This window comes from Gouania willdenowi, chromosome 17 (assembly GCF_900634775.1).
Source record: "Gouania willdenowi chromosome 17, fGouWil2.1, whole genome shotgun sequence".
NCBI lineage: Eukaryota > Metazoa > Chordata > Actinopteri > Blenniiformes > Gobiesocidae > Gouania > Gouania willdenowi.
Window position 1 is genome coordinate 34,364,877 of NC_041060.1, and position 9,152 is coordinate 34,374,028.

A 9,152-nucleotide genomic window follows, 5' to 3' on the forward strand; every position below is an offset into this window, starting at 1 on the left:
GGGGTGAGTGGCTGCAATAGCTGCGAGTGGAAAATTACAACAGAATGTTGAAACAGGACATGTAAACTTGCTGCGCTTGTCTTTGCCTTAAGAAATGGTTTTAGCAATGATTATATGGTTAGATCAACACCCAATTAATTATTTAAAACCTTCATTACAAAGAAAATGAAAGTTGACAAACGAGAATAAATGTACACTGCAGTGGGGCCGGAGCGACCAGCACCACCGAAATCCAATGATTTGAATTTTGCGCTTTGGTTTTATTGTTGTCGATTCTATTGGTCGATGTGTTTTCAGGAGCCAATTAGATTGTTTAGGTGGTTGAGTTGTGGGTGTTGACTTATGTAGGTGTGACTTTGTGTTTGAATGACAAACGTCTTTGTGAAAAAAAATCTGGTATAAATCAGAACACAGTTAAATTATCACTTTCGAAGCAGAATCACATCAAATATCATAATTTCCCAAACAGTTGGATACTAAACATGATATGCTTTATATAAAGTTAAATGAGAGATAGTCCTTAAAAACACTTAACTGTAAAAACAATTATTCTAAGGGTTTCCTCATTTCCTGTGAATAAAACAGTTATTGACATTGTAGAAAAATACATTTCAAATTTTTATCATAAATTTGTGTCTGCTTTTAGAATGTTTCTTTGTTAATTCTTGGAGAAAAGCAGAACACAAAGAGAAAAGATTCTGCCATGTGCTTCACAGCGGGGGAAGAACAAAGAGTCGTAAATTCCTGTTCTCAGCTCCTTTGTCTCCGTTTGAAAGGAGAGTGACTAGTGTGCCGTGGTATCTGTCATAGACATGACCTCCTACATTATCATGACCTCTGACCTTTGTGATAATCTAAAGACTAAAATCACTCTCTTACTGTAAATGCCTTTTAATTCTAAAAAGTTACGGTTGAAATAACTATTCCTCCTGTACAAAGCAAACACAAAAAAAGCAATAATACAAGAAACTATATTACAAAAAACTAAAAAAATTGATGCAGATGGCTTCCCTCCAAAAAAAGTAAACATATACTACTGCATACACATACTTTTTGTGTTTGAAAGGGAGGGGGTTGAAATATAAACTTATTAGTCCCACCCCTTTTCTTACATTACAGTAACAAATAATACATTTTTAACATATTGTTATCAGACCATTGCTGCTGTTAATAAATTAATTTTGTTGCATCTTTTTGATTTTGATTAAATACATACAAAAAACCCCCCACATTCCACACTTTCAAAATTGTCATACAAGGTAAAGAGATTTTCTTCATATTTTCTTTTAATTCAAAGGAAGAAAATCACAGTGTAAAAAAAAACAATGAGCACTGGAATCAATGTGTCATATTTATTTAGTTTAAAACACTGAAACACAAACTTTGGGACAATAAATCGTCCAACATGCCAACAGGCAGCAGCAACATAAATCAAACATTAAACTACGGACACATTACAAAAGACAACTAAACACCATTCAACAATAACACTTTGAACAACGTGACACTGACGTAACTAAACCCTGAAGCAAACTGATCATTTTATTGATCTTTTCTTTCACACCAGACCTTCAAAGATCATCAACTTCCTGAACTGTTGATGTCTATTTTCCAGCTGACAACAGGTTTATGTTGGAATCCTGTGCAGCCTGATCTCTGGGTTCTTCAGTCCAACCCTGGAACCAGAAGGTGTCGTCACCATCCGTGTGGCGCTGGGATCTGAAGATAATTTCTGCTCCATGTCTCCATCCACACAGAGATGTGAGTGGAGAACAGATGAAGTACTGAAGGTTTTCCCACACTCGTCATATCTGAAAACATTTCTCTCATGAACTCGTTGGTGGTGATTAAGGTGAGATTTCCACTTGTAAGATTTTCCACATGTGTCACATTTGTGAGGCCTTTCTGAAGAGTGGCTGATTTGGTGAAGTTTTAACTGTTGATATGTTGTAAAAACTTTGTCACACTGGTCACAGGGACACACGTCCTCTCCAGTGTGAGATCTCAGGTGTTCGGTGAGGCTTTTTTTCCAGTTATATATTTTCTCACAGTGGTCACAGTGATACAACTCTGTTCTGGAATGAATATTCATGTGCAGCGTTAAATCTGATCTTTGTGTAAAAGCCTTGTCACAATGTTCACATTTGTACGCTTTGATTCCACGGTGAAAGAGGACATGTCGTCTGAGGTTTCCAGATTGACTAAAGGCCTTCCCACATTCATCACATGTGTACGGTTTCTCTGCAGTGTGAATACGCTTATGGCATTTCAGGCTCTTCTTAATAGCAAAACATGTTCCACACAAGTCACATTTAAAATTTTTAACTCCAGTATGAACGACTTTGTGTGTTATTAAGGTAGATCTATGGGTAAAAGAGTGACCACACTTGTCACAGCTGAACGGTTTTGATCCAGAATGGATTCTTTGATGTTCAGTGAGGTTTGATTTGCTGGTAAAAACCTTTCCACACTGGTCACATGTATGTGGTTTGGTTTTAACTCTAGGTTGGCTCTGCTGTTGAACTCTTTGATCTGAAGTTTTTCTCTTAGATTTGTGTCTTTGTTTTGGCTGAGCTTCGTCGTGCTGAGAGTGTTGAGAACCCACTTTATTCTGGCTTCCAGAGTCCTGTAGAACAGTTAGAGATTAAACACAGAGAAGGAACCAAACAAGAATTGGTTCTAAATGTGTTCCCTAGAAAGAACAGTGGCTGTTAAGGATGGATCAGACATAGCATTAGGCTTCACTAGGAGCTCAACTTCAAGAGAACATCCACATGGACGTCAGGAACCAAAGTTTACCAGCAGAACATTGACCAAAGCATCACTTCCGCCACAGCTCAGTGGCAGAGATGGACATTAGCACTTGTCTCTGATCAAATGAAGGGATTTGGTTGGAAATGAAGCTGCTTTAAAGCTCATTTACATATCATTAAATAATGTAGAGAAAATATGAGGAAAAGCTAAGATTGTTTTGTTGAAAAGTGGTAACCTGTCTAACTGATGACCTCCTTCTGATTGTGTTTCTAGTTACTGCTTGTAACTGTAGCTGTTCAAATAAAAGCTGCATTATGAGCTCAGAAAAAAATATTTTCACAATAAGAGTCAGACTAATGTTCTGTATCAGATAAGCTCAGTTAAAGGCGGTCACAGAGGCTAACGCTGCTAAAAAGTGAGATCATTCACATGGTTCACTGGTTCACAGTGAGAACCAGTTCATCTGAACTGGTTTTAGAGCCACAAATGGACACAATAAAGTCACAGAACAGAAGTCCAGCTGATGTTCAGCTTTAAACATGTCCTTCACTGGTTCCACATTCAGTGGTTTTGTTCTCATTTGCTGAAAGACTACAATGAACTCTTTTCTCACCTTTTCTGAGGGGTCCATGTTTGCTGTCACGGCTGAGTGGTTCCACAATCCTCCTTCAGACGCCTCCATTCAACCTGCAACATCAGCATGGAATCAGCTAAACTTGAGGGATCGAAGAGAGGAAATCTATAATATTAATCCATCCATCCTTTGCAGTGTTATCACTTTGAAATTGACTAAAAGTATCAGTTTGTTCAGAGATCAAAAGATGTGGAGGAAATACTTTGATTTCGTGGCTAAAGAATTTAAATTCTCATGAATTTGTAAATAAACATCTTCAGAGGAAACAGTTGACTTTAAGGTTTGACTTTGTTTTTACAGGATGAATCAACTACATGAGTTGATGGTTGGATAATTAGGGCGACATAATTTATGCGTTAATGGAATAGTGGACGGAATCAACCAATAAAAACAAAATCCACTGTTGAATGCAGAAAGTGACATAATGTGAATGAAACGCCGTCATCGTGAGGCAAAGGGAAATGTTTCAGGGGACCGTTCATTTAGTGCACCCCAGTACCTCTCCCAGTCCTGAGCTAAACAACATGTTGACGCGTTCACCCAAAACACGTCTAAACTGCCAAAATACAGAGCAAACCAGTTCCCACGTAACTTTTATGTGTCTGTGAAGCTACGACCATTTCTGGTGAAGAGCTGCAGTTAGAAAACTGTTGCAGGGAGTGCTGCATGTGTTTCTTGTGTTAGAAAGTTGCTTGAAAAAATGTGTTGTCTCCCTGGTGCTCTTCAGTTTGGGGATCCAACTTAGTTTCATAAAGATCTGAGGCACTCAGAGAGACTGTAGTTAAAAAGCCTTTATTCCATAAGGGCTATTTAATCTTAAAAACCATGCCAACATGTTTCAGCCTAACAGGCTTTCATCAGGGCAGATGCAGTTGTTGATTGCTGTGGACGAGATCATCGATGACAGGGATTGTAGACCTGAGGTGTATTCCATAAAGAAGAGTTAACAAATTCTGAGTCTATCTATAAACTCCGGGTATCTGATTCCATTACAGCTGGTATGAAGTGGGTCAATCAACTCTGAGTATGTAAACCTTGGGTTACTTTCATGTACGTGCACGATAAAAAGCCATCATCAATGGAGCAGAGATTACTCGAGCTGCCGTGGCAACCACCCGGAAGAGAGTGATTTAAATAAGTCGACGTTTGTGGAATATGAGCCTGTTTTAAAGGTGCGTTCACTAAGAGTGCCACTTCAGCAACTATAGTCTTTTAAATCACCCATGATTAGTCCCGCTTTTTGGTTCCTTCATCACTTCATCTTGCCAGGGATGAGAGGGCTGCTGCATAGAGAGCCCTCCCACTACACTAGCTATAACGACAGTGAAGGCAGCTTGACACCGCAACATTTTTATTAATTTTTAATGTAATATAGTTGCCAGAGTCATCGATGTCCAAAAAAGACGTCATTAGTAAAATCTAAGCCTGGGATTGAATCTCGACCCTGTGCTTCCAAGGACAGAGCATTAACTCATTAAATGTGGATTCATTTAAATGAACTTTTTCTTTTTTACATTTGCCACATGTGTGTATCCAGGGAACTTTACTACAGACGTCAGTTGATGTTTAAATGCAGATCAACCTTTCAGTATCTTTCCCTAAATGCTCTGCATCCACAATGTTATAAAGAAAGCTACCGTTTGCAAAAAAACATAAAGCAACACATTTGTAATGATGTGAGCACGTCTGTGGTGTGTAATGTTAAATGTGTGTCAGAGAACAGTGTCAAGTTACATTAAAGTGTTCCTTAAGAAACGGTGATCAGGTGGGCGGAGCCAGGTAGAAACCCATAGTTTCTTCAACAAAACTTGCCAGCGACCAGGTTTAGTTCACGGACAATGTTGCCATGGAAACAGACTCAGAGAAGAACGTACCTCGCGTTTAGGAATGGGATACTCAGAGTTTGGAATACCCCTCAGGGCTATTTAACCACACTGCTGTGGGCCATATTGTCGGAAGGCTATGGTTTGTGGGCCGGACATTCCTAGTTGCTCTCATAGTGAACTGACACATAGCACCGTCACATTTTCAATATTTTTATTGTTTAAATTCTAAAATTCTAAAAACAGCACCAGTTGGATTTTTGTACAAGTAATAAAAAATACAAGCAGCTTCAAATTTAATTAAATATAAATGACAAAAAGTGCAAGAAATAAATAAACTAAAAACATGACCAATTCCTGGGGGGTATTTCATCAAAGTGTTCTCAGTTGAGCCAGGCTTATAGTTTAAAACTGGTTCAGCTAAAAAAGATGATGAATTAAATAACATGTAAATTATAAAACTTGAGTGTTTGATGAATAGTTTCTTGAACTCAGCACTAAATGATCAGCACCGGTGCTGTTGGATGCTGTTGGATGTCACATCCAACACTGTAGACGCTGCAGGTGCAGGTGAGCTGTGCACAGGAGGTGCGTGCACTGCGCGTACATCCCGAAAAGCGATAGTGTATCTTGCCCTGTGACTGTTCCTCAAGCCCCTCCCTCTCTGTTTATCCACAACTTTCTCATTATTAATCTCTGATCAATGAATGGACACATTTAAACCGTGCGGGAAATGGAGGAGATGAATATGCACGTATATTTATATATTATTACTAATGGTTTAAACACATGGAGACTGTGATATCTCATTAAAAATACACATTAAACATGTAATAACACAATAATTCTATCGTCATTTGTATGGATTTAAAATCATATTAAAACATTTACCAGGATGTTCTGATTACTTTCCTTTTAAAATATTGTATTAAAGCAGTATCAAAAAAAAAAAAGTATAAGAAAAGTTTGACTTCTACATTCTTTCACTGTTTCTGCATCGGTAAATGACTGTTTCACATTGTTAAATGCAAAATTAATAGTTTTAATTGAATTAATTGATGTCTTTTATCAGATTCTACCTAAACCGCGGCATTGCTGCAAACTTTATTTATCAATCTGTCATGCGCATGTCCAATAGAATTAAACCAGGGAAACCGTACACGCTATTTTACTTTGCACCTGCAAATAAACCCTTTTATAACATTCCACTAGAGTACAGAGTATGTACACCTCTTTGTACATCCAACCTTCAAACATATACTCATTTGGCCATAATTGACAACATTACTTAAGCTCCCACTATATGAATACATACGTCCGACGGGCACTGTACTAGTACATAGTGAAAGCCTATTTTTTATTCTATTTTTTTTCGATAATATTATTACTTACCTTAGTTACAAAAGTTGCTCACAGAGGACACCTGCTCGTCAATATTTACAGGGTGTTTTTTAGGATATTAGACCCACTTGAGTTGTTTTTAAAAGCTCTTTGAGCAGTTACTCTTGTTGATTCTACACAGCTTTCAAGTTATCCTGAGTTACCATGACTACATGTCAACAATGAGCTGTTCTAACTTGTCCTTGAGTTACCACGACAACCTGTCAACATTGAGCTGTTGTAGCTTATCCTTGAGTTGGCATGACAACCTGTCAACAATGAGCTTTTCTGCAAAGCTGCATTTAAGACAATTTTATGAAAAAATAAATAAATAATTGACGGTATCATTGCAGTCCAAACAAATCTGATGTTGCACACCTTTGAACCAAGCAGCAGCCATGTTGAAAGTCAACCTGAGCCTGATTCGCAGAGATTTTTGAGGAACACACACACAGAGATTGCTTTATAGATAAATACCTACTAAATACCCATGTTTACCCTGGACTACATCAGTGTTGATAACCTGTTTGTCAGGTTATCACTTGTTTTTAGGAGTCATTGCTTTCATTACTCCTCACAACAGCATGAAAAGCACAGTTAGATGATTGCTGAGTGCATCCTAACCCAGACCTTCCCCAAAACAATATAATAATGTTGGGATATGTAGGAAAAATTAGTTTAAACTGGTAAATAATGGGTATGACAAATTGTGAATGTGGTTAAATTGGCAAAATACGCATGAAATATGAATATGGCAAGAAAAAGTGATGAAAATATGTTAAAATTTGGCAGGCTTGGCGTAGTTGCAGAAAAAGGGTCAAAATAAGCAAAAATTGTGTTATGTATATTAAAAAAATATATAAATGCAACACTTTTGTTTTTGTTCCCATTGTTCATGAGCTGAACTCAAAGATCTAAAACATTCACTAAGATTGCGACACAAATAGGTGAGCGTGTAGACGTGGTTGAAACCGCTCTATTTAAATAAACAAGACACATTCTTAATCAAAAAGCATTACACACTCTTTATTATATACTTGTTCAACCATATTTGAGTTACTGTCTAGAAGTTTGGGGAAATACATACATGACGAACATCCAACCATTATTCATAATGCAAAAAAGATCCATCAGACTGATACATAACGCAGGATACAGAGAACAAAGACATGGATTATTCTTAAAAACATCAGATTTACAACTCCAGATCTCATCCAACTCAAAACTGTCCAAATGATTCATAAAGCAGTAAATGTTCACTTCCAAAAGGTTTGCATTAAAGATTTTTAGAGAGAGAAGGGGTATATAATTTAAGAGGAAAACTACATTTAAAGGTACTATATGCTGAAACAACATTGAAAAAGATGAGTATAATGTAGCCCTGATAAATATATATATATGAATAATATCTAAAATATTATTATATATTGATCAACATATTTATATAGGATTGGCAGTGTTATTTATACTTATACAGAATTATATTTATTAAATATAATAATAAAACAAGTTGTGTAAAGGCTTTAAGTTCAGTTGGGTGGTTTTGAAGGGGGTTCTCCGTTGCTAAAATTCATTTTTTTAAGCGTGTGACGTCCCTTCCTCCACTCCACCTTACTCTCGCGAGATTACGTTCAGCCAATCACGTAGCTCGGTCACCTATCGCAAGCAGCTGTGTTTGTTCCCTGTCAGAGAGTGAGATACACACACACGGAGCTGCTACAACAGGTTGGTCCTTTCGCTTCTATTTTTTGGTTTTTTTAACAACTTTAGTACTCACTACAACTTTTGTACACCTTCAGACTTCACCCACCTCAGGTATAGGAGACATTTAATCCTGCTGCGCTTGAGGTTTGAAAAGGAATTGGTGAGTTTGAATGTTTGTTGCTCAGGAGCATGCTATGCTAACTGAATGCTAACGTAATGCCATTCAACTATGTTAGGTGGCTAATGTTATGTTGAGTGCTGTGTTACCCCAGTATAACTGTTAACACTATTTAAGTATTGAATTTTGTTGGTTGAGTGAGTGATTATGTATTATTGTGAAACTGCTTTTCTCTGATATATTCAATCATTGTATCATGGCTAAATGAGAATGACATTTAATGATTAATTCATGATGATGGAATTAATTCAGATTTATTGATTATTGTGTACACAGAAGAATTAACTAGTTAGTGAATATATTATTTATATGGTCTTATTTAATTATACAGGCCAGGTTTCCCTGGTATGGTACCAACTGATGGTGAGCTTAAAAGAATACTGCCCTGAACTGAAGGATCCAGTCCACAACTCAAGTGATCTGGTAGGAGGCTGTTGGCCTTGTTCTTCCCCCTCATTCACGCTGCTTTCAGACATGTGGAAGCGTATTAGGAGCAAACTAAAAGTTGTTGGCTTTTATGGACTACTTTGAGACTGTAGAAACTCTCTTCTGGTGGTGAGATACCACTGGCTACTTTGATGAACTCGTGGAAGGTTCCAAGCATTGGAAGTGGAACTACAACGGCACCATACTCATAACAAAAATCTCAAACCTGAGTGCACTTAAAATACTGCAGCTG

At 37.4% G+C, this 9,152-nt stretch overlaps 1 protein-coding gene across 2 annotated transcripts; it reads right to left on the reverse strand.

The window, feature by feature from the left end:
* Window positions 1–1,535: 1,535 nt before the first annotated feature.
* Window positions 1,536–6,729, reverse strand: LOC114479347 (zinc finger protein 239-like). Of its 2 annotated transcripts, none has more exons than XM_028473002.1 (3): window positions 6,604–6,729; window positions 3,368–3,441; window positions 1,536–2,626 (listed from the first exon to the last, which is right to left on the reverse strand). In XM_028473002.1, the coding sequence occupies exons 2-3, from the start codon at window positions 3,434–3,436 to the stop codon at window positions 1,628–1,630; spliced, it is 1,068 nt and encodes a 355-aa protein (XP_028328803.1). In that variant the 5' UTR covers window positions 3,437–3,441; window positions 6,604–6,729; the 3' UTR covers window positions 1,536–1,627. The 2 variants fall into 2 exon arrangements, with proteins under 2 accessions (XP_028328803.1, XP_028328804.1); XM_028473003.1 differs by having other exon boundaries at window positions 3,368–3,469; window positions 6,604–6,710.
* Window positions 6,730–9,152: the final 2,423 nt, after the last annotated feature.

What these genes read in the sequence shown, in the direction of transcription:
- LOC114479347 (XM_028473002.1), bottom strand. Translation starts at nt 3,436, where the DNA reads ATGGAGGCGTCTGAAGGAGGATTGTGGAACCACTCAGCCGTGACAGCA. An exon ending in ACATGGACCCCTCAGAAAAG is followed by an intron (nt 2,627 to 3,367) that starts GTGAGAAAAGAG and finishes ACTGTTCTACAG; the next exon opens with GACTCTGGAAGCCAGAATAA.